The following is a 26,827-nucleotide window of genomic DNA, read 5'->3' on the forward strand; positions in this document are numbered from 1 at the left end:
TGTTGTAATGTGTGGTTATTTGCATTACATTCCATGCAGGTTCAACCAGCCTGGCCCGTCTCCTCTGACCTCTCTCATTAACAACTTGTTTCTGCCCACAGAACTGCTGCTCACTGGATGTTTCTTGTTTTTCACACCATTCTCTGCAAACTCTAGAGACTGTTCTGCGTGAAAATCCAAAAAAATCTGGCACCACGGTCACTTAAGTCACATTTCTTCCCCATTCTGACATTTGGTCTGGAAAACAGCTGAACCTCTTGACCATGTCTGCATGCTTTTATGCATTTAGTTGCTGCCACATACAACTCTACAAGTCTACCCAATAAAGTGGTTACTCAGTGTATAAATGAAAGCAAAGATTCTATTATTTTGAAGCCCGGAAAGTCAAGTCTATCGGCGCTCCCATGTTGTACAATTTGAAGCCAGAGACTGCACAGTAGGGAAGCCAATATGGCTCCTCCACTAAACGTGAGAGACAGTGTGAGGTAATCTGTGTCTGTCCAAGAAAATTGGCACATGGGGAGCCATTAGATGAAGAAAATCACAGATTGCGACATTTTCTTGTGGGAAAAAAATTATTGTCTTCGTATTTTGACCACATTGACTTTACATTGAAAATGGGCCTGAAAGACCAATACGGGAGCCAACCACAGTGGCGCTAATGAGCACTGTCTCTCAACATGACCAGGAAATGAGCTTCTTAAAAAAAGCCTGGTTTTTGGCAGCTTGGTCTCCCCCCGTGTTTGGCGGCAGACAGCGGGAGAGGCCTACCTTGATGTCAAAGTTGCAGTCGAAGCGCTTTATGAGCACGATGAAGGTGCTCGTCACGTTGTCCCGGAGGGGCGGTGGGTCGATGGGCTCACAGGCGTTCTCCGGCCTGGCACCGATCAGGAAGCCCTGGGGATGGTGGCAGACAGGTGACCGTTAAGACTCCTCCAGCTCCACAGATTTTTCACCTGACACGAGTACAAACAGCAGACCAGCAAGATCTGCACAGCAACTTTAGCCAACACGGATACGGAACAAAAACTCTTTTGACTACTGCAGCTCAACTCCACGGCCTGTGGGCCATAGTGTCTGCAGGTATTTGCTCCAACCATGCGCTGTATCACCTGAGTTTTCTGGTGTGTATTGGAACCTATGAAATACACTCTACTTCTAGTCCTCTTGGCTGGCTCATTGCACCAGGCATGATCAATTGAGCATGGAAAAGTATTTGATTCCAAAACAATTACATATCTGACCCAGGTCGGCTACCAAATCTATAAGAGGAGAAGAGAGACAATGAAGCGACACAAGGCCTCTTGAGGTCCTATTGCTAAGGTAGCCATGTAGCCTCCAGAGGACATCATTGTCACACTGTATCATAATGCATTAAAATGCATTTAAAATATATTACCCATATGAAGCAGACACGCTAGATGTCCCAGGTTTGATTCCCAGGTAGGGCACTGTTGTTGCACTTATGTTGCCTTAAATGAGGCACTTAACAAGAATTACTTCACTATTTTCAATATCAAGCTTCATGAATTGCCACTATGTAACACTGTAAACCCTGTTTGTCAGACTGAACGACAGCATCTGCAAAAAGTAGAATGAAATATATAGAGAAAGCATTCATTAAGAACACAGCATATGAGAATGTGCATAAGCATATATTCAGAAAACATAAAATGTATGGAAAACACACAAGGATGGTTTCATAATACAAAAAGTGGAGCAGTTGAGGTTGGTCACAGCATGACACACACCAAAATATACAATACAAAAATAAAAAATTGATAATACAATGCAGCATCATGTTTGAACACGAAACTGACTTTTGTTTTCCATGCTTTGTGTTTCTTTAATGAGTTGTCATAATAATGAACATCGTTGATTCCTCTTTCAGCCATAATTACAGGCGTGATTTGACATTAAAAATGGAGGTTATTATAAGTGCACCAGAAAAGACCACCCATTTCTGATATATGTACCTACAGATTTAACACACGTAACCATTTGTATGCTATTATTTGGATTCCACATGTGCTAACTGGAAATGCATATAAGAAACACACTGGCAGGCATATGCTTAGCTTTTGGCCAGCTTCTCCAAGTCAGAATCAGGCCATCAGTTCTTAAACCAGCAGTCTATAGAGGCTGTTTAGTAACGCAATACTCAGTTAAACAGGTGTTGACATTGTTCTCTTGACACCCTTTCATGCAAGAGTTTTTCCCCCCATTTCAAAATCATTTTTAGACAATTTTGCCAGTATATTTGGGCCAGTATAAAATAATTTAGCTGAATTTTCTAAAATAGAACTTACATTCATCACATTTCCAACATAATACTTTTAAAATTCTTAATTTAAGACAATCTATGATGTTAAACTTTTTTTGACATCTATTTTAGTGAAACTGGGAAATATGATAGCGCCATCTACAGCACAGAAGTTCCCATTGTTTTAAATATAAGGACAAGGGATGGAAACACAGAAAATGTCTTCATCCTTTTCAAAAGACCATACTATCTAGCAAGGTTAATTTTGTTATGACCAATCAAATAAATGGCTATTAAACAAAAAACAAACAATACGATATAGTCAAATGAATAGTTTTTCAGTGAAAAAGGATGAAATCAGATATCTCTCTTAGCGTTCATGGTGAGCTGGCTCTCTCATCTGTACGTGAATCTTTTTCAGACACTGGGCTGTCTGGGATTTTCCATTTGGCCTCATTAGACAGATTAAACCCTTACCCATCTTAACAGTGACGCTCTCAGGGATCATATTCTGATATACGTACAACCATACAGAACCGAACATTACTGACCTGCTACCCTCTTCAGCCTCATGAGTAGATTAAAACACTTGAATCCACAGAAGGATTAGGACCTTTGACAGAGACAATTTGCGCCTCCAACGTGACAACAAGCAAAGTAAGTAACAGCACAGCATTATAACATAACGTAATATAACATTACTCATTATTATGCCATAACTTTGAATAGCTTTTTATAAGCAAAGGAAAAGATGCTGCCAACATAACCTCTATAAGCACATAAAGGACAATGAGTCTTATGGCATACAGTATAAGAAATTGAACATAAAGTTGCATTATTAATTTACTTAAATTACTGAAAAGACAGGTCTTCACTTGGGCTCTCCCACAAAAATAATAATGATAATTTTTGGATTTGTATTGTATTCAGATGCTACAACTCGGATTTTGGAGGTAAGAGCACTCAAAGATCAGAATACAAAAATCCAGTATACTGTAAAACCATGGGATAGAAAACAAAATAAATGGTATAGTGTAGACCAGTAAATTAACCCATTAAACACTTCTCTATAAAAGGTGGCTTTTAGAAAATCCAACCACTATGAGTTATTCTAGCTTTGAAAATATAAATAAATTACTCTCTCAATCGCCCACTCTCACTGTAACATTCATTCCTTAGCAGAGACAGGGTAACCGAAAATCAATAGAAATTTTGTAATAATATTGAACTATTAAGCCAAAAACATATAGCCTTGACTGAATATTGAATTGTTTGTTTAGAAATTTGGAACAATGATCCGCCTGCAGCTTAACAATGGCTCATCTTGAATGGTTTTGAGTGTTAATGTCTGACAATCACCTGATAACAGACAGCCAAGTCAATATTGGTAAATCCTGCCTTACAATTTAACAGCTAGTCCCAAATGATTAATCAATGGTTTCAAGGACACTGGATGAAAATCTTTCATAAAACAGTACAATTCCTGAATAATTCCAATGTTGTGGGCAGTGTCAGGTAACCTACTAGTGATCTCAGCAGCCAAAGTAGTAATACAGTACTGCAGGTTGTTATGCAGCTGTACAGAAATGTGGTTTACAGCTACTGAGAGATTAAAGAAGAAACTTACAATTTAAGTAACAGCTAATCCTGTTGTGCCACTGTTTGAGTATTTGGACAGGCCTTATTTTCTACTGTTGAATCCAGCCTATTGACTAATGCCTAATGTCATAATTATGATCCAGCAAGTTTGGAATGCAGTGTGTGTGCGAGGCTTTGAGCTGAGACAACACCCCTGAGATATGGAGCCACACTCGCTCCTGATAAACTATTTGTGTGTATAGCTGTATGAGTGTGAACGTTCACAGCAATGCACTATGGGATTTGCAGTCCTTCCTATCCCAAATTACATCAATGTCTCCTTTGCCAAAGGAGGTGAACTAGGACAGATCATGTTTCCTTCCTTTGTTGGTTAAGCAATTCGAGCCTTTCCCATCACGTCAGTTAACCTCTTTAGGGTCACTGAAAAATAAGGGGATAGGATGGAGGGGAGGAGTAATTTTTTCTAACGCAGACCTGCTGTTACTTTGGGGGTCAGAGCAGAGCATGTGACATACAGCTTCCTGCCTCTGACTTGCTGTGCTCTGAACTTTTGAGCCACTGTGAGAAAAAGGGCTATCTCACAATATGTTCTACGCTTCAGCTCTTATATATTTCTACATATCTTTATACTTCTGGTTAAATCAGACAGTATTTACAGTCCCCTTCAAAAGTATTGAACAACAAGGTCAATTCCTTTGTTTTTGCTATACACTGAAGACAACTGAGTTTGAGTTCAAAAGATGCACATCAGATGACAGATCCCAGCTTTTATTTCCTGGTATTTTTTTTTTGATTTGTTAAACAACTTAGAACCTATCATCTTTTGTACTTTTGTATCAGACCACCCAATTTCTAGGTGAGTAAAAGTATTAGAACATGTGACTAATAGGCGTTTCTTGTTGCCCAGATGTGTCCCGTTAGATTGATTGGTTAAACAATAACTAGTTCTGAATGTCTAATCTGGGTTTTAGCCCTGGGTTTTGACTATGAAGACTGCATTTGTGTTAGAAAAGGTAAAGAACAGCAAGCCATTTTGAAGCTTAGAAAAAAGGGGAAATCGATCAGAGCCATTGCACAAGCATTGGGGATAGCTTGTACAACAACTGGGAATGTCCTGAAAAAGAAAAAACTGCTGGCGTACTGAGCAACAGACATCGAAAAGGTCAACCAAGGGAAACGGCAGTTGATGACAGAAACATTGTGAGAGCTGTGAAGAAGAACCCCAAAACGTCAATCAGTGACATCACAAACAATCCCCACAGGGTAGGAGTGAATATAACTCAATCAACCGTTCTAAGAAGACCTAGAGAGAAGAAATATAGAGGCTATACCACATGATATAAACCACTCACCAGCAGTAAGAATCGTAAGGCAAGATTACAATTTGCAAAGAAGTACAGAGATGAGCCACAAAAGTTCTGGAACAAAGTTTTATGGACTGATGAGACCAATATTAATCAGTACAAAAGTGATGGAAAGGCCAAAGTGTGGAGAAGGGGATCTGCTCATGATCCAAAACATACAAGCTCATCTGTGAAGCACGGTGAAGGAAGTGCCATGGCTTGGGCTTGCATGGCTACTTCTGGAGTGGGCTCACGAATCTTCATTGATGATGCATCTCATGATGGTAGCAGCAGGATGAATTCAGAAGACTACAAAAACATTCTGTCTGCCAACTTACAGAGAAATGTGTTCAAACTCATTGGGAGGAACTTCATCATGCAGCAAGACAATCACCCAAAACACGCTATTTTTGTTTTGCTTCCCGATGCCACCTGCAAACCCATGCCGTGCACTGAAAACTGTGCATGCTGGTACTTGAATCTGGAGATGAGAAACTATGAAACAGCCAGCATAGTTTTATGGTCTTCAGTCGAACTAACAAACCTAAACGTGTCATAAAATAGCTGACCAATGTGATGCGATGCTAATTGTGCAATGAACAGATGAAGCAGCACAGAACCATTCACAGGTGAACTGACGGGTGGGGGAGACTGAAGCTGTGGAGTGGAAAGAAATTAAAGACACTTTGACGAATAGTGAAAGCTTGTCAAACTAACAATTCAACGCTTACAGAAAATACAAACAGCAAAACCAAAGAATAGACACCTTGATTGTAGTTAAAGATACAATATCATTGAAAAGGGCTCACTGATGTGTTGACTCACCCTCTGCATTGTATAACTGTCCAATATTGCAAGGTCATTGGTTGAAAATTGGTTTAAATTGCCACAGCCAATATGTGTGTGTGTGTGTGTGTGTGTGTGTGTGTGGTGGGCACATTCACAGAGAAGGGGGAAGGGATAAACAGTGTTGTGGTTTGAGGGTGTTTATTGCTGCAATTCCTCTCTTGAGTTAAAAGTCTGAAATTACTTATTGTACCTTCAAATACACTTTAGCACACTGAATGAAAGTAAAGTTCCATCAAAACAGTGCGGCGTGTGAGCATGTGTGTGTGCCCACGTGTGCTTGTTACTGCAAACCCAGCTGTTAAAATCTCCACAGAAGTATATTGATTTCCTGTCCTTCAACAGTTTTAGAGAACTAAAAGAGTCCTTGTGGCAGGGAAGTTCCAAAAGTGCACGGGAAGTCAAATTACTCATGAGAGTTGCAGAGGACTTGTGAAACAAGGCAATAGGTCACACTGGTGTGCTACAGTTAGGGTGAGGGTAAACTGGGATTCCCAGGAAAAAGCCATTCTCCTACCTCGCATAAAAAAGGGTTCCTGTCCAACACCCAAATCTGGCTCCAATTTATATGCATTAACAATAACAATTCCAGGGTTTCTTCTTAACCAAATCAAGGCAATGGCCAAGTCTCCATTCACTTATATGAGGGGGTAGAGATCTCACCTCTTTAACAATGAGTTATCAGCCAAAGATAAGCATCGATGGGAACTTTTGGTACATATGCATGATCCACACATTAATTGGCAATAAGTAGCATCACAGAGCTGATCCCTCATCTGTCTCAAAGCAGTAGTAGCAACTATTAATAAATTAATCAGAGCAAATAAAACTACTTCAATTCACAACTTTACAAAAAGTCTAATGAGAGAATCATAAGGTGATGAGGTCACTCGAATGTATACATTGATTTTGGTTGTAAGGTAGATGCATAAGACTTCAAAGCCTAAGTATCCTGTTTGCATTGTAAATAGAGCTTAATTTACCAAAACTGAATTTAGCTAGCTAATAACACGGCAGCTATCGAATGTTACCAAAAGCTGGTCAGCCACTTAATTAATCTCTCGCTCACCACTATAGTAGCCAATTGACTCCTTTTGCCCTCCTCCTTGTCCTTATATTGGGTCTTATTGGAGCTTATGAGTTCAGTGTATTGGACACATGCTTTTCAGATACAGCACAGAAATAAAAAAGGCCCACGCCCAGAAAAGGCTTGAGCAGTTTTTAGAACAAATGCAAGTACAAGTAACTAAAAATGCTACAAAGTGTGGCTAATTTGCAAAGCTTCTGAAAATCACCAGAGGCTGTGTTCAAAGTGCTGGATGTGCACTTACATGGAGGAACAGATTCTAGAACAGGAAGCTCTCTGTGAACCTGTGGCTCAGGCTCATGGTTCACAATGTGCATGCTCTGTTGCTTTTGCTCATGGGAATCTCGAAAAGCAGCTTTAAAACCAGGCCCATTTCATCTGAAACTGAGGAAACTCCCTGGGATCATTCTGCATTCTCCATTATTTATTGATCTGAGCATTCATTAATGAGTCACATAAAGCATAGACTTGACACAGTGGAACCTCAGTGATACAAATAAATTGGGCTTGGGTGTCATTTGGGAAATCCAACACCAAGATCAAAAAATTCCATGAATTCTTTTATTTATTTTTTTACTCCAATATTGCAAGAAATTTGCATTACAGGATACTTTTTTATTTATTTATTTCTATGTGTAACTATAAATCTTAGTATAAACCTTAGTTAATAACCAATTATCAAACCAGCAGTATTTGGGTTCTCATCAGAAGATTGCTTTCCATGACTACTTTCTGAATAACTGCTATCTTTGGCCTCTTTTTTTTGGACAGAATTTGCATTCTGACATTAAGCATTACTAACTTTCATTCACTGTATTCTTTAGTCATGGTGCTAAAGACACAGTTGGAAGCAAGTATCTGAAGGAAGTATATAATACAGAAAGAAAACAGCAAATTCAATACAGCAAAACACACTTTTGATGTTCCTTGATGAGCCATCCCTACCATAGCTTCCACTGAACTTGCATTACCCCCGTGCATCAAAGCGCCCTTCGTTCTAGCAGTTGCTTAATAGCTTTCAGTTTCTCAGAAGTCGACGCACATAGGCTACATTATTCATGGATTCCACTTACAGTTAGTGATGTTTTTGTTTTTGAGAACACAGGAACAGTAGCTATAGCAGCTGTCCACAATAGATGCTGCTTCTTATTATGCTTTTGCTCATTATTTTTTGTATAATCTCTTCAAAAGACAAAATAAAAATATTTTTCTAAAAAGGTACCAATTACAGCTTTGTTTAATTAGTGGGTATTAACTTGTACAACAGTTTAAAAGAAAAAGAGTAATGCATGTAACCATTCAAATAAATGACAAATTACATTTGTGTAAAAATATTTCCCTTTTTTTAAATCAGTGGAAAGTGAGGTTTTTAGTGATGATTTCCTTTTTTTAAAACAATTTAACACAGACGTACACTTGCATTCATAACATAAACATTCACTTATATCCTTATAAACATTTACAGACAGCACCTTCACATGATCATCTGGGTGTAAGGCTGCTCTGTATCTGTGATCACAGGATTTGAAAAGGTTTGGAACGCACCAACCCCTTTCATTAACCGTCCCTCACCTTCAGTCCCTCGCTGGGTAGCCTGTATCCAAACCTTGCTGGCAGGTCATCAAAGGTCTCTGTTTTGTTGTCAAATGAGTACTAAAAAATAAGAAAACAAGACCTCATTATAATACAAATACAAGTGCAAAATACAGAAACAAAAGTAAAGATAACACACATTTTAGTTTGGTTCAATGTTGGTTACATAGACATTTTTGTGAATTTGATTCACAATTCCATGATGCGTCCTCATTAAATTGCACTGATCTGCAATGCATCTCACTCTCCACAACGGATTTCCTCTCTGCTAAGAATTGTTTATTATATGATGGCCTAGCTTCCCCTTGCAGGGTTCTTGCTCTTCTTCTATTCAGGAAATAACAGGATTAATGAATTAAGGGACGGTTTTGGTGTTCCTCTAAAACAGTCACCACAATCAAAACCTTTTCAATGGCTAACAAGGCTAGCTGTAGTTCTGAAAATAATATTTTCAAACAAATGTGTAGGATGGGTTTTATGGACAGAATGGTAACTCATGGTATGGTAAGCATGACCAATTCTGGCAAAGTTAGTTCATATTAGTTTATAGTTATTGTGTCTGGCCAGTTCAATGGCTGATAACCAACAGATAAACCAACAAGCTGGCTAGATAAACGTTAGGGGCGGCCAGTAGCGCAGTGGTTAAGGTAATTAACCGGGACACACAAGGTCGGTGGTTCTAATCCCAGTGTAGCCACAATAAGATCCCCACAGCCGTTGGGCCCTTAACCCTGCATTGCTCCAGGGGAGGATTGTCTCCTGCTTAGTCTAATCAACTGTATGTCGCTCTTATCCAAAAGCCAGTAATGTAATGTAAATGTTCTCACCGCAGAGATGTCAGCCTCCACAGGCAGCAAGTTGAGGAATGCAAAGAGCTGCACGGTGAAGATGGTGTATATCTGGGTGGCAGACAGCATCAGCATTCCCAGGGAGAGCAGCATCTTTCATACCGAGTGACGGAGCACCTGCGGAAGACAACGACAGATGTGGAACTGAATGGGACTGGAACCTAACACACACACAGGCTGGATTGGAGTAGGACTAAAACCCAGACAGGAGACTCTGGCAGGTCCATTCCCAATCGCTTTGGGGTAAACTTCTGCTTGCGTGACATAGTTGGTGAGTCCAAAATTGTCTGAATGGACAGATAGCACTCCCAGTAAGTTGAAACATACTTTAATTTCATTTTTTGATGAACTGCACCTTTAGCAAATGCCCCTGGACCACTGGCAGGAAAGGAACCCCAAAACATCAATGATCCATCACCATATTTGTGATGCAGCGCCATCAAATTTTAATTTTACAAAATACTTTGGTAAATAAGTGCAGATTTGGAATCTTGAAATACTCATCTATCATTCAGCTAGACGGCTATAAATCCTTTATGATGTGCCACAATGAGAAAAATAAAATCTAGCCAAGTTCGGTCACATTTCCTGTTGGTCCTCCACATTCTTCTTTGCGGGTGCATGAGCTGTAGCTATGCAAATTAAGTGGTGATGAAAACAATGTATGTTAATTACTTCCTGACACAATCATATGAGAGGCGAAACATGTTCCTTCACAGTTTTCTAATTCTGGTGACCAAGCACTTCTACATAAACACTAGACCGGTTAATCAGCATAAGAGTCAACCCTCATAGTGTAGTTGATAGACTCATTTTCTAATGATCTAAATCAAGAAAATGAAGAACTTGTTAAAATTCTGTGATAAAAAGATGAATGGAAAATGGAAACTTTTAAAATTATTTTTACAGTGCACATGCATAGCATAGCACATTACATAACAGTAGGCTAAAGAAAGATGCCACAGTAGGCGACGAAAGCTATTAGTTATGTGGGTGGGCCATTTTGTGTCTGAAGAGGTTGCAGGGGGAAGTTTCAGGGGACAGACCAGTTCAGGTCAGGGCTGAGTTGTAAACAGAAGCTTGTGGATGAAGAGCTAGTCGACATTCTCAATCTCGGGTAAGCTGTGAGCTGTCTTTGGCAGGCAGTATAACTGGGCCAGTTGACTAGCAAATCAAGGGCTGTGTTGAGTCCCATATTTGTCTAATATCTGCTGCCACTCGCCATATGAAGTTATTAGGCTCGGAATTTGTACAAAGGCATTTAGAGTATGGGCACCTATTATCGACATGCAAAAACAGCAAAATATAAACATATGTGTAACCGTATATCTAAAAATATGCTAAATATTGGTAACACTCTATAAGTACATTGTCAAACAATGTGCATTTCAGACTTGTCACATCCATAACGTTGGTATCTCCTCATAAAAACCAAAATTGCTATTCAGCCAAGCCTCCTGCATTACATGGATATCAAACTTTCTGCATCAGACTTTTTTTTAGACAGTTTTTAGAAACCTTACCATCTACTTGGTTGAATATCTAGGCTGTTTTCTGCCCAGACTTTGGCATTGTGTCTGTTTGACTTCATTTTGCTTGTGGCTTATTAGTATCAGACATTTGGAAGCCACCTGATTAGGGCTGCTGATATGTCGTATATTTATAGTCATCGCAATATGAACATGCTAGATAAACACATCGCAAAAGACTGCTTTAACTGCGATTACTATTATTTATTTAAGATGATGTTCCGTTAAATTGATTGGCTGTTCATGTGCAATTGGTTCAATAAACGCATGTTGGAAATAATGTATTTACATTTTTTTTTTATTCAGTGGGCATAGGCTATTCATTGCCTAGGGTCTATGTTAGCAATGTACCTAAAACAGAAAGTCATTAGAACTGGGCACACTTCAACATTTGATTACTTATCAGAAGTTATATCGTCATCTTAATATTCAACAACAACGAAAATATACTTTCGCATATTTTCCTCATATCATGGGTCGCAGACTTGATTCAGTTCTTGCAAGCAAGAGATATGTTTTTTATCCAAAGAAAATTTGCGCAAAAGTAGAGTGGCCATCTCCTACACCTTTGGTTGATTTCACAGAATTACCTGTATTATTCAATAAAATATTTAAAATATAAAATATTTGAATCGTATTTTATCGTATTCGAATAAGCCTACATTTAGCCTATATGGTCTTCCAATATATTTATAGACCTGACTGTAATTTCTAAATCACACTGACCTGTTCTAAAAAAGAAAGACAGCAAGGTATGTGGTTTAAGAACAATGCAGGCTGTGTTAGGCAACCAAACCAAGAAGCATTAAGCAGACTTGCCTGAGACAATTTTCAATTCCAGACAAATGCTTCGCCAACACTACCAAAGCAACAAACAAGGGTGACCACTGGACAAATGCATGGATTTAATCAATTTTTATGACCACTGGACAAATGCTTGGATTTAATCCGTTTTTAAAGACTGTCTATGGTTCATTACCCACCAAAACTATATAGAAATGTGCCTAAATACAGGCATGCAACCTGTATTCACCATAGACATCATGACATGTATACTATAATGCATGTATGATACTATAAGTATACTATAATGCAAGTATGCCATTGGCAAACTCTTTGAGATTTTGAAAATTGGCTGAACCAACTGGGAATTGTTACGATTCAGATGCATCATATAGCTACTGCCCCGTCCAAGCCAGCATCTGCACAGTGTCCTACCACTACTGACAGAATAAAAACCTACATATATAAAAATACACATTCAGAACACATCTATGTTCTATGTATCCTATATAGCTATTTTTCAGACATTGTTTCATAAATAGCATGTGGGAAATATTTGGCCGTCATACACCATTTTAAAAATAATCTAGTCTCCATGAAGTCTAGACTCCTAGACTGCCAATATTGCTGGTGAATGCTTACATATTTAGTACACAAACATTTCCTCAAAAACAATGCTTCCCCCTGCAATCCTATTATTTGCATATAGAATACTCAATTTACATGAACTTTAGAAAACCCTCAATCAAGTTGTTATTGACCAGTAGTTGGATTTATTTTAGCTTTATTTTACACTTCAAGCTTTTCTGGGAAACCAACTCAAAATCAGTCTGTATCTCGCCACCCAGTTTAAAACTGTGCTCATCAGAGCTTATCGGCAGAGGCCTGAGCTAGGTAGAGTACTGCGTCTGGACTACATTTAGACAACACCATTTTCAATTCCGCACCTTAGCAGGGAACCCAAGAGAAGCTGAGAAGGGGTGCATATTTTCAGTTCCTTCATATGGATGGACCATATTTACTTTATTTATTTTGGCAAGGATACTTTCTGGCACACCCATTTTCAAGTACTATTTGTCTTAACCCCCCACATCACTACTTAGCTAAATTAAAATGGTTCTTGGGAATGAATGATACTCCACTGCATGCTTTTGTGAGATAGTAAAACAGTGCACAGAACAGTAGGGACAAAGCCAGGGACACACTGCTGCAGTGTACATAGTGTTTTCCTAAGTATTGACCACACCTAATAAGCTACAGTATGAAAAAACACTAGTGCTCCTAAGTTTTCTCCAGAGTGAAAACCTTGCCGTGTGGCTGCTGGTAAGAAATAACAATTCCCCCATCACGATTCTGAACTTACACCACTCGTTAACTCTCGATCATACTCACCACAAATAAAGCATTACAACAGGGTAAAGTTACTCCCTCGACAGACAATCTGTTGTTAAACACCCCGCAGTCTTATTTAGGAATTCAGGGTCAACCACTGCGTGCGGACATGTGATCTGGCTTCAAAACAACACAACTGACAGGACTCTTCCTTTCTTGTGCTGTGCTTGTAACATAATATTTCATTTCTTCAGAGAAAAGATAAAGCATGCATAATGCAAAACACAGAAGGAACAACATAGGACAGTCGTACTCTCATAAATTGCACGATGCACTGTTAACCTCTTACTCATTCCTCGGAAAGGGTTGGCCTAAATTACGCTGTTACCTACATAGAAACAGTCGATGGCCATCTGCCAACAGGCAATGATAATGTGAATCCAAACATTTATGCTTCGAGAGTTTTTATTAAATGGGGTCTCATATTCACTGTAAATTGTGATGTTGCTTTATCTGTCCCATCTAATATTTTACCGAGTGTAAATATTGAAATCGTGTATGCCTATATGAAATCCTACATTCCGTAACGAAATATGGCGGTATGCCGTGTACATTTTAGAAAATAAGGCGATCTATGTACATGCAGACTGTTCAGAAAGCTTACATTTAATATTTAGTTACCATAGCATTTCTATACCAAAAAAGCTCGCGATCGAGAATGTGCAAACTGGAACTATTTAACTTAGCTAGCTGGCTAGCCAGCTAACCACAAAACCCAAATTCGTAACGTTGTCGTTTGAACAAATCCATTTTGATTTCTTACCGGTGCAACTGGCGGATTTGATCCTTGGTTAATTAAAAAGCCTACTAATAGCACAGACATTCCAGTGTTTTGTTCTTTGAGCGCATGGTCCAAAAACGTAGCTACGTATTATGGCAATTCTGTATGGCAAAATGTCAACAATAATCGCACAGCAGCTTGCGCGTGTGGAACTTCCTCTCTGCTCAGTGCTTGTCCCAGTCCGAACCGATGATTGGACAATCTACATATCACTCTGCGAATGGAAAAGCCGACATGTGACGCAAGACTTCCGCCATGCTTTGTCAAAAAAAGTATCATTTTAATTGCACGAAAGGTCCATATTAATTTACAAAACCACATACAAGAAACTACAACTATCCTTGAACAACTACCGACATCTGTACGAGTTACTCCACGAAGGAGTCTTAATCCCACTGAACTGTTCTGTGATTAATACTTGAGGTCTCGTATGGAGGTTTTCATTCGTCTGCTTGCTTTGGCCTAGACTCGTTACACATTATGCGGATGTAAATTCAGAACGTGTCATTATCACGTAATAGCAGGAGCGGTTCTAGGATTTCTTTTTACTGGGGTGGCCACCATATCTCCTGGCTGCACGCACACAAATCATTTTTTGGGTTATTTATGTATTTATATTCACGTGCGAAAGTCTACTAAGCATTACTAGTCTACTAAGACTAAACATAAATGAGGGCTATAGGCTACAGCTACACTAATGTACAGGATGACATTAACAATGAATGACATAAACAAATAAATAGGCTATCACCTCTTTTGTCATCAAGAACCTTCTCTGAGCTCACTAAGGCTTTTCAGTAGACAAAAGCTCTAAGCAAATCACCAAACAAAAATGCATTATGCAAACCCTGGGTTTTATCTTCCTATAAATTGACACAAAGGGCAGCATTTTGAGGCTCTTTCTTTAGCGTGCTGTGTGCTAAAACAGGCAGTGTGGCAAAGAACTGGCATGGAATAAGCATATGGAAAATGGAATGGAATGGAGTCTACACATACAGTAGATTCCATTTTCCATGTCACACTGCCTGTTTTAGTGCCCAGTGCACTGCTAAGCCTCATGGTAGCAGCAGGATGAATTCAGAAATCTAGAAAACATTATGCCTGCAAATTTACGGAGTTTAAATGTGTCCAAACTAATTGGGAGGAAATTCATCATGCAGCAAGACAATGACCCAAAACATACTGGCAACACAACAAAAGGAAAAAGTTGAAGGGTGTAGCCTGGCCAAGTCAATCACCAGACCTTAACCCAATTGAGCATGCATTTCACCTCCTGAGGAAGTGAAATGGTAATGCCAATGGGTTGCAGGCTTGATGCAGTTCTTGCAAGGAAGGGATATGCTACCAAATATTAAGTGTTATTTACTTTCATTTACTTAAATACTCTCTGTTCCAATACTTTTGCTTACCTAAAAATTGGGTGGTCTGATACCAAAGGTGCTATGTTCTAACTAGTTTAACACATCTAGGTTAATTACTGGGAAGTAAAAGCTGACATTCTGAAGTCTTGTCTCGTGTTCATATGTTTAACTTAATCCCAAATGTATTCAGTGTATTGCAAAAACAAAGAAATTGGCCTTGCTGTTCCAATACTCTTGGAGGGGTACTGTAATTATTGACATAAGCTGTTTCACAACATATGTAATGTAGTGCGCTTTTAATGATTCAGTCGAGTCAAGTCTTACATTTTTCTAATATTTCCACAAAAAACAGGTTCCACTCTGGAGTACTGGCACTCTGGAGTACTTTGTGCAAACGCCCCTGGCAAAGATGACAGCCATGAATATTTTCATTTTATTCGTCATAAAGTTAGAGAGCACATTTTAACCATTCCTCCATGCATAACCTTTCAATATAATATCCTTTCGTTTGTGGTTATGTGCTTGTGCTCTTCTGTTCAGACCACGGGTTTGGAAGTCTGGAAAAAGATGGTCATTGCTGAACATGGATGTTGCTATTTCTGTGTGGTTTTCATGTATGCTTGGAGTCATTGTCCTGCTGGACAATCTACCTATGATCAAGTCTCAGCTTCCTAGCAGAGACAACCAGTTTCTGCCAAAATTCCCTGGTACTTTATTAAATTTATTGTGCCATTGATCTTAAGTAGTGCCCCTGTACCACTGGAAGCAAAACATCTCCAAAACATCAATGACCCACCTTCATATTTGAGAGTAGGTATGAGGTGCTTCTCCTTGTATGCAGTCCTCTTTTGCCACCAAACATGCCACTGGTGTATATGATACGCCAATGGAACAGTCTGCCTGATCAACTAAATCTGGTTCAGTCAGTGTAGGCTTTAAAAATCTAGTTGATTCACTACATGATGCAGATTACTGTGTCCTCTGATTTTATATGAATACACTGTTATGTACTTTTGTTGTTTTACCATCACATTGTGTGAAGATCATCTCTAAATGGTGATAAGCCTCATAAAATAACATTTATTATTAAATAATAATTAATGTATTGTAAATAACCAAAATGTTGAAAACGAATGGCACTGTTTGCAAATATTTGCCATATATATTTTAAGCCAAAGAGAGTTATCACAAACTGCTAAACTACCATTTACAGCTGATGTGTAATTTCATAAAAATCTAACAAAAAATTCCCTGAATATTCAGATTGTCTTTTGTTATCATTGGTTACTTATGTACTACACAGAATAAAGGTATAGAATTGAGGTTTGTATAGAGGATATGTTTTTCCTGTAATCCCATGCCTCTCCAGTAATCAGACACTCAGTGGTGTTTTTGGTAAGTGGCTGGGGGTTTGATGTAGGGTGAAGCTCCAGCTGTTGAAATAACAGTAAAACTTCAATGTATACTAATTTAATGTTTCTTACATTGCCCTAACTGTTGAGGTGACAATTATTTTTTATATGTTGGGCCTGGTAGGATTCTTTGCTTTCACATTCATTATGCATGCTAGTTCTTCCTTCCAGTAGTAGCCTACTGCACTGTAAAATTTGCACTTTACATTTTACATTTTTGTGTGAAATAATACTATGTTGTGCTACAGTGATTCCAATTAATTTCAGCTGACAGGTGAGCTAAGGTAAATGTTACTGACAGCAGCTTAGTTTTGCTCACATAGATTTTGTGTTACATCCACATTTTTTTATGCATTTCAGACTACGGTTTTAACTCCATTGGAATAAGAATGTTATAGAAAATAACTAGCACAAATACTTATTCATTTTCATTATCTTGATTTTAAACCAAATAATGTGATATTGCATAGAAATTGCAAGTAGCGGTCACATTTATAAATAGATTGAGAAATGACTGATTGATCTTTGCAATATTAACTGTAAATTTCAAGGAATGATAATTAATTAGGTTGCTAAATCAAATCCACATTTTAGCTTACTAATACTAGGTCGTTTTAATATATCGGCAATAACATTTGATACAAAATGTAGCAATACCTTTTATTGAGACCTAGCATCTGGCGCCATCATGTGTTCATTTGTTTGACAAAGTAAAAGCTGCGGAATGGGGTAATTCCACTTGACACTGTGGCAAGCCCTTGTGAACTGGCTAACATTGAAGTGTAATATCGTAATATTTGTGTTACTGGGTGATTGGGTCATTTAAATCCACAAATTTACAGGTAATCATGGAAATACACTCACCGAGCAATTTATTAGGTATTTATGAAACGTATTTTTTAGACTTCAACTGCAACTTCCACTTAGAGTTATGATGTGTTGTGTGTTCAGAGATACTCTTCTGCATACCACTGTTGTAATGTGTGATTATTTGCATTACTGTCACCTTCCTGTCAGCTTTGACCAGTCAGGCCAGTCAGGCCTCTGACCTCTCTCATGAACAAGGTGTTTCTGTCTGCTCACTGGATTTTTTGGGGTTTTTTTGTATCATTCTTTGCAAACTCTAGAGACTAGTGTGCATGAAAATCCCAGGAGATCAGCAGTTTCTGAGACACTCAAACCACCCTGTCTGCCACCAACACTCATTCTATGGTCAAAGATGTGAACATTAACTGAAGCTCCTGATCCGTATCTACATGGTTATTAGATACTGCTTAGATAATTGCATGCATAAGTAGGTGTAATAAAGTAAAACTGTTCCTGTGTGCTCAGTGAGTGTATTTTATTATTTTGGATACATATACTTTATTTTATATCTTGTTGAAGCACATTGTATATAGAATTGTGTGTTCAGTGGCGCAAAATACAAATATGTGGTAACCTGGATTATATAGATATACATTGATTCTATTCTGTACTGTGTATTAAAGTATTTCATCAAGATGTAAAATGAGACATTTGAGAAAGTGTTGTATTTACTAAACACATGTACTGTATTGAGGTCTTTTTCATTTATGGATTTGAATTGACCTGAACTAGCTGTTATCTTTAAAGCAAATAAACTTTAAGGTAATATGCTATATTTTCCTGCTCCAGGAACTGGATGGATTAGTGGATCTGGCTATCTGAGTGGACATGTGTCTGCAGGAACGATGGGCCAATTGTCGACTTCCAAGGCATCCGCCATCACCTACTTCCATTCCTCATCGGCCCAGTGCTCCCATGTCCACTTCAGCACCCACACTTGAACCTATGCAGATCAACCGTGTCCACTCAGCCCCCAGGAACTTCAGCACCGCATAACCCAGCACCCGTGTCTGTACTGCAGGGGTCCTGGGCACTTCCTGTCTAAATGTCTGTGAAAAGCACCTGCTTACCTGGAAGGTTGCTCAGTTCTATGTCCATGCCCTCGTTGACTCAAGAGCTGATGCCAATTTCGTCTGTCCATCCTTGGTCCAGCACATGGGGGTTCAGACGTCCCAGCTGAGCACACCCCTACACACCAGTGTACTCACCGGCACCCCCTCAGCTTACATCCACAGAGTAGCCTGCCCCATAGAAGTCCTTGTGTCTGGAAACCACCGGGAGGAGGTGGTGTTTTACATTATGAAGTCACCTCATGTATCGGTGGTTCTAGGAAGACCCTGGCTACATCGATTGGGTCCAGGGCACCATAATGCGATGGAGTTCTACCTGCCACTCAAACTGTCTGAAGTCCATGGTCAGTCCTGGAAAACCCCAGCCTCCACGTGACAAGGAACCCATCGACGAGGAACCCATCGACCTATCCAGAGCCTGAGTACCATAATCTGCGTCAAGCATTCAGTTGCTCCCGAGCCTGTTCTCTGCCCCCTCACCCGGCGGATAACTGTGTGAACAACCTGCTCCCAGGAACCATGCCCCCTAAAGCCCCTTTACTCCCTGTCTGCGCCCGAAACTGCCACTATGAACCAGTACTCAGGCATCATCTGCCCATCATCGTCTCCTGCTGGAGCCAGATTCTTCTTAGTTGGGGAAAAAGACCCCTCCGCCCATGTATTGACTACCGGGGATATTACGGTCAAGAACCATTATGCTCTGCCCTTCTCCTCAGCCTTTGCCACTTGCCAAAAGAGCAAGATTTTCACCAAGCTAGGTCTGCTTATTGCCTGCCACCTGGTTCGCATCCATGAAGGTGACGAGTGGAAGATGGCATTTAACAGGTACGCTGGGCACTATGACTTCCGAGTAATGCCATTTGGTCTCATTTAGCTGTTTTCCAGACATTCTTCGAGACCTGATAGGGCTAAGCACCTTTGTCTACCTGGATGATATTCTGGTGTTCTCTCAGTCCCAAGAGGAACATATTCACCATATCTGTCAGGTCCTACAGCGCCTCCTGGAGAACAAATTATTCATCAAGGCAGAGAAGTGTGAATTTCACCTGTCCAGTATACAGTTCCAAGGTTTTATGATCTCCGAAGGGAGATTGGAAATGGACCCCTAGAAGGTAAAAGCGGTTCAGGAGTGGCCAGAACCTACCTGCCGAAAACAGCTACAGCATTTCCTGGGGTTTGCTAACTTCTATAGAAGATTTATAAGAAATTAAAGTTCTGCTGCTGCACCCCTCACTACACTTACCTCCACTAAGATTCCCTTTGGAGTCCTACTGCTAGTTCAGCAACAATTCTCTTTTACACCTGTACTCACCTTGCCAGACCCTGAGAAAAAGTTTGTGGAGGTGGATGACTCAGATGTCGGAGCCAGTGCTGTGTTGTCCCGGTGAGCGGCTGATAACAAGATCCACCCGCCTTTTTCTCTTTATGCCTATTGGCAGCTCAGCTGGAGGGAGGTTAATTTGTTGTTTTGATGGATCACTGCAACCTCAAGTACCTCAGTTCTGCCCACTGACTCAATCTTCGCCAGGCTCAGTGGTCTCTCCTCCTCAATTGATTCCACTTCAACTTGATGTATCGCATAGGGTCTAAGAACACCAAGCCTGATATCCTGTCCCACCTGTACTCCCCCCCTGGAGGAACAGGGCAGCCCAGATACTGTTCTGCCCTCCCGCTGCCTGGTGGCCGCTGCAAAGCTGGATGTGGTTAGAACCGTGGTGGAAGCCCTTGTGGTGGACCTGGGTCCTAGCAACACCCCATCTAATTGCCAATACATCCCTGAAACGGTCTGTTCCCAGGTCCTGTACTGTGCTCATTATTCACCCCGGGCCTGCCATCCTGGAGTCGCCTGCACAATTGCATGACTCACCCATCGGTTCTGGTGGCCCACCATTAAAGACAATACCACAGAGTATGTGCATGTGTCATCTGTGATAGGTCCAAGGCCTCCAACCAGTGCCCCAGAGGTTTTCTCCAGCCCCTGTCTATACGTCCTTGGTCCCACGTAGCATTGGACTTTGTTACGGGACTGCCTGCTACTGATGGGAATGTGGCCTTTCTCACTGTTGTCGTCCGGTTCTCGAAGTCTTTGTTGCTCTGCCTAAGCTACCCTCTGCTCGAGAGACTGTGGAGCTCCTGTTTACTCACGTCTTCCACCAACATGGCGTACATGGTGGTTTCACACCATGGCCCTCAAGGCTGACATTAACATTGACATTAAGTTGCTGTAAAAGAGCATGCAGCCTCTGTACTAATAACGGTTAATAAGTAAATCATTATTTTTCAAAAATATGTGTTGAGTAATGTGCGTCACTGAAAACTTAATTGACATCAAAACAGTTTTTCAAGTAAAAAGTATTTACAGTTTGTATTTTAACCAAGGTTGGCATCCATGTGTGCCAATGAGTTCCTATGATCAGCAATCAGAATTTGCTGGTTTAAATTTGTCAGTCTCAACCCAAACCATTCCAGATTTACAGCACCATCGGGCCCAACCCATGGACTTTGATCATTTGAAGAAAAGCAATGTGTTTATGAGGTAACTTTCGACCGCCTATATATAGTAGTTAACCTTCTGGGTCTCTATGCAGAACTTCTTTCAATAGCTCAATAAACTAGTGACTCTCACTGGATAACAGGAAGGAGACTCTCCCACTCAGATAGTGTGCTTGTACCCTCCCTGTAGCCTTGACGTAATCTCAAGGGGTGTAGCTCACATTCCTCACATCATTTTTAAATCACACTTAAAGTCAAACCACAAGATGTTTGGTGTCTTTAAATCTCTGTTATGGCGAGATTTCCTGCTGTATACTGTGTTTATGATTGTGATTTTCACTTAGTTTGCTGAACTTTTGATATATCTTGTCTGTCTGTCTGTGTAATTAATTTGTTGCTGCCTGGCCTGGGAAAATAGATTTTTCATCAACATATATTTGAGCCTTCCAAAATGTATTGACTTTGTCCAGCAATGTGTCTTCTATAAATACATAGCATTTCTTTCTAGTTTCTGCGGAGTGATGTGATGATTAGGTGACATATCCATTGGGGTCATATGTATATACAGCACATGGTAATTGAGTGTTGGGAAACATTTTAATTGTACAATAAATAGCATGTAGCACGTCCCCATCTGTGGCTGCAGAAGAGTTTAGCAGCAGCAAATACAGAGCTTGTGAATAATGTCACTGACTCCCCTGAATGAGTTCACAAATAAATATCAGAGAACAGTATCATATCAGTCAAAACAAGGATATATGCAATTTCTCACAAAAACATTATATAACATTATATATTGGTTGTTTAGGGGTTAATCTTCTTCCTAATCCTTTCCTGTACGTTGTATTTTCATCTGGGATTGTTACATTGCATTTTTATTCATCTTGGTGCATATCTTTGGTATCATGCCATGCTTCAAATTTGACGCCATACTTATTGACTTAGCTTACCGTATATGTACCATGTGAACTAGACTTGATGTTCATAGCTGTTGACAATTGATCCTCAATGTGAATTGCACATTACCCAACCTGTTGTGTAGTTGTTCTAATGGCCTTCTGTATGTCACCTTGGATAAAACCATCGGCAATTATTTTTGGTCTACAGTGTTTTTATACAGTATGTATAAGAAGGGCTGTAATTCCTGCATGGTTCACCCAATATGGGTAATTTGTTCATTGTTTTATTTCAACTGTTTGTTTGCTGGAGTACAGAGTGAAAACAACAAAAAATTGTCACTGTCCAAATACTTACAGGCTGCACTGTAAGTTCAGACCACTTATCACTGCCAAGTATGACTCTGAGGAGCTGTTGCTGATTTACATGATTAGCAGTATCTATTAGCAAATAATAAATTGATACTACTGAATGTCCATATTTGATTTGCAGTTATTGTTTCCTGGAGAACCTGTAAATCAATGTAGCCATCATTATTTTGTAGAAACACTGAAGTTGGTTTCCAAGAACCAAGCACTAGAGGGCAGCTGTGTTACATTTTCATTGTTTTTTTTTCTTTTCTTTTTGGCTTCACATTAGGGATTTGTCTTTCCCATCAGTAATTTTGTTAACCATTTAAACTCCACTGTTTTCAATGACCTGCAGAAGTGATTGTTACATGAGCAATAGCAAATAGCATATTTGTAATCTTATACCTTTGAGGGTTAATCTAGAGGTTTCTTTTTTATAATAATATTTTTTTATTTTTACTCCACAATTGCGAATCTCCCATTGAAATGTGAGCCTGTCCCAGCACTGTAACATCCTTCATCAATTGGTGAAGACCAGCATGGAAGATCAGACATCTTGGAAGGATGAGGAAATCTTTAGTTTTGCCCTGCACTGCACTGTTCATGCACCAGTGTACAGAACTGAGCTATCAATGCTTATCAACTCCAGGCAGTTTCAATGTCTTTCAGTGTTCACTCTCCAGCTGTACATAGATAATATGACAAACACACAGTCGCCTCCAAAGGTATTGGAACAGCAAGGCCAATTCCTTTCTTTTTGCAGTACACTGAATACATTTGGGCTGAGATAAAAAGATGAACACGAGACAAGAGTTCAGAATTTCAGCTTTAAGTTCCTGGTATTTACACCTACTTAGAACATAGCAACTTTGGTAGCAGACCACCCAGTGTTTAGGTGACCAAAGGTATTGGAACAGAGAGTATTTAAGTAAATGAAAGTAAATAACAGTTAATACTTGGTAGCATATTGCTTACAATAATTGCATCAAGCCTTCGACCCATTGACAGCACCAAACATTTTAATTTTGTGATGCGTTTCCAGGCTTTTACTGCACCCTCTTTCAGTTGTTGTTGTTTTATTTTGTTATCTCCTCTTCAGCAGGTGAAATGAATGCTCAATTGGGTTAAGGTCTGGTGATTGACTTGGCCAGTCTAAAACCTGTCACCTTTTCTCCCTAATGAAGTCCTTTGTTGTGTTGGCAGTGTGTTTTGGGTCATTGTCTTGCTGCACGATGATGTTCCTCCCAATTAGTTTGGACGCATTTTTCCATAAGTTGGCAGACAGGATGTTTTTGTAGACTTCTGAATTCATCCTGCTGCTACTATTATGAGTTACATCATCAATAAAGATTAGTGAGCTCACTCCAGAAGCAGCCATGCAAGCCCAAACCATGACATCCTCCCAAAGACGGCTCCTAAAGACGGCTCTCAGGTCTTCATGTTGGTTTATCGTTTCTAACACAAATGCAATCTTCACAGGTAAAAATCCAAGGCTAAATCCAAGAGTAGACACTCAGAACAATTTATTGTTTAACCGGTCAATCTAACAATCTAACAGAACACAGGTAACAATAAAACACTTCCAAATACTTTTGCTCAACTATAAATTTGTTGGTCTGATACAAAAGGTGATGTGTTATAAGTTGTTTGACAAATCTAGATACAAATACCAGGAAATAAAAACAGAAATTCTGATCTGTCATCTCATGTACATCTTTTGACCTCAAACTCAAACTTCAATGTATAGCAAAAACAAAGGAATTTACCTTGCCATTCCAATACCTTTGGAGGGGACTGCAAGCTATACAAGCTGCCCTAGAATGCTATTTACTACTATGCTACTTCAGATCAATGCTAATCACAGCTTGCTGATTTTGAGTGATTATGTCCCATGTTGCAACCTTACATTCCTGCCAAGAGGGGCATCTTTCAATATGAAAATTTTGTGCTTGCATATACATATGCATTATCTGATGAACATGACATGAGTATTTATGGCTGATCTGGGAATAACTGAGGCAGCATTTCCACCTCTATCAACAAGGCATGGATTTACTTTCTCATGGCATACTTGTGCTGCATCCCTTATGCAGAAGACAGATAGATTCAGTGGTTGGTAGATGCAACTGGTTATGGTGGAATGTGGTGGCCAAAGACCCTATTACAGGGTGACCTATAGCGTAGTGGTTAAGGTAAATGACTGGGACACTCAAGGTCGGTGGCTCTAATCCCGGTGCAGCCACAATAAGATTTGCACAGCCGTTGGGCCCTTGAGCAAGGCCCTTAACCCTGCATTGCTCCAGGGGAGGATTGTCTCCTGCTTAGTCTAATCAACTGTACGTCGCTCTGGATAAGAGCGTCTGCCAAATGCCAATAATGTAATGTAATGTACTGTAAGGGACGTCATATTACTGTTTCCACCTAGTGGGCCACCACTTGTACTGTATTGCAGCCACATATAATGTCTGGAAGATAGGCAATAATTTAATGAATAGCCTATGGATAATTCAATGACAAAGTTACATCAACAGATGTCAATTGTACTACCGACACAATAAACTATGTGGGGGAATTAGGTGGAAGCAAGTTGTTGAATCCCCTAGGCCTTGATTGGGTCAACACTAAAATTAACACCCTCTGTATTTTTTTACAAAAATCACTCATCTCAATCTCAATCTCAAGAAAGTCCGTTAGGTTTGTAACTATTAAAGACCAGATGTCCAGAACACAATGATGGAAGGGCATGACCTTTGATTGACCTTGGATTGACCAACTTTATGACAAAGTAGTAGTGCCCCTATTGTACCTACCATCCCAAGAAGGAAAAAACTAAGTTTGTCTTTAAGGACACTACCTTTAATGTTTTTCAACCGAAATTAAGTGAATGAAATGGCATGCCAAATGAGATCTTAGGCAAGTAATAAATTAAGCATAATAAAGGACACCACATTAGTAATATACGTCTATTCATTTTTCACTGAATGGCAACTGTAGTGAATGAGGATTTTTCCTATGCATCTTCACCAAAAATATACGCATGATTCAACTTGCTAGATAATATTCTCAAATGAATCAAGACTCCTAAAGTGTAACACAACAAATATAAGATGAGGTAATATTTTCTTTAAAATATGGTGTGTTGCAGGACCCTTCATCTACCGAAACTGTTGTTAGCGAAATTACATTGACTAGCCTATCAAAAAGTCTGCTGGTTTTAATCTTTAGATTTACAAGTTAATATGCGATCCCCGTTTTTAGACATAGATTAGACATACATTAGAGTTTCAGACATCTGTAAAGTTATTTATCCTATTACGAAACGAAAGTAGAACACGTTCACTAAATATTAATAATTCATGAGGGGGCGCTGACACCACCATAGGAAAGTTGAGTTTACAAACTTCAGTTTGAAGTGCGCACAGCTCGCTGTCAACAAGTCAGAAGAACGCATCAACTTAAAGGGAAAACGAAATGTACTCATGTTCCCCATACTGGAACAAATGTATATATTTTCTAGCCGTATAATATCTGTGTTTATTCATTAGCATAAACTCAAGTGCAGAAAGGAGAGACAGCATATAGCGAGTTAGTTAGCTTTGGAGAGAAAAAAAAAACAAGGCACGCAATCCATCTTGAAAAGTTAAAGGAATCGACTCGCTCAGCTCCAGGACCTTTATTTTTTATCATAAGAAAAATGAGTAATCAAATGCAACCTTTACCGGGACAACAAGTGGTCCATGTCGCGCAGGACCTTGATACAGATCTCGAGGCGCTGTTTAATTCGGTTATGAACCCAAAACCGAGTTCTTGGAGGAAAAAAATGCTTCCCGAGTCATTCTTCAAGGAACCAGATTTGGGGACGCATTCCCGTCAATCAAGCACCGACTCTGGTAGCCATACTCCCAGACTTACAGTGCAACATGCACGGTCACATTCCTCTCCTGCCTCGTTACAGCTTGGAACAGGAGCCAACGCGACCCCAAACCCGGCTCACCACGCACATCTGCGCCAGCAGTCTTTCGATGTCGCCGATGAATTGCCGCTACCTCCTGGATGGGAGATGGCGTTTACGTCAACTGGCCAGCGATACTTTCTCAAGTAAGTCAGTCATATGTTTCAAATGCCTGAGACAGTACAATACAATACGATATAAGATGCAATAGCCTACTTTTAATTCACTTCTACAATCAAGTAAAGAAAGTTTAGAAATGTAATTTGAAACTATGGAAATAAAAACAAGAAACAAATGGGGGGGGGGGGGGGGGGAGAGAATGCATCCATATGCTAGGGCCGTCCCTGAGTGTCATTTAAGA

At 39.7% G+C, this 26,827-nt stretch overlaps 2 protein-coding genes across 4 annotated transcripts in view; one reads left to right on the top strand and one right to left on the bottom strand.

Moving 5' to 3' along the window:
• rnf13 (ring finger protein 13) overlaps positions 1-14,256 on the bottom strand; it is a 34,141-nt gene extending 19,885 nt beyond the window's left edge. The window contains exons 1-4 of the mRNA XM_061242997.1: positions 14,047-14,256; positions 9,559-9,696; positions 8,711-8,791; positions 772-897 (exon numbers count right to left, since the gene is read on the bottom strand). Coding sequence (XP_061098981.1) covers positions 772-897; positions 8,711-8,791; positions 9,559-9,672 — 321 coding nt within the window. The 5' untranslated portion in view covers positions 9,673-9,696; positions 14,047-14,256. The remainder of the gene's footprint in view (positions 1-771; positions 898-8,710; positions 8,792-9,558; positions 9,697-14,046) is intronic.
• An 11,702-nt stretch (positions 14,257-25,958) lies between these two features.
• Positions 25,959-26,827, top strand: part of LOC133127926 (WW domain-containing transcription regulator protein 1-like) — a 45,676-nt gene continuing 44,807 nt past the window's right edge. For all 3 annotated transcript variants that reach the window (XM_061241055.1, XM_061241056.1, XM_061241057.1), the window contains exon 1: positions 25,959-26,612. In XM_061241055.1, coding sequence (XP_061097039.1) covers positions 26,209-26,612 — 404 coding nt within the window. In that variant the 5' untranslated portion in view covers positions 25,959-26,208. The remainder of the gene's footprint in view (positions 26,613-26,827) is intronic.

This window comes from Conger conger, chromosome 5, assembly GCF_963514075.1.
Source record: "Conger conger chromosome 5, fConCon1.1, whole genome shotgun sequence".
Classification (NCBI taxonomy): domain Eukaryota; kingdom Metazoa; phylum Chordata; class Actinopteri; order Anguilliformes; family Congridae; genus Conger; species Conger conger.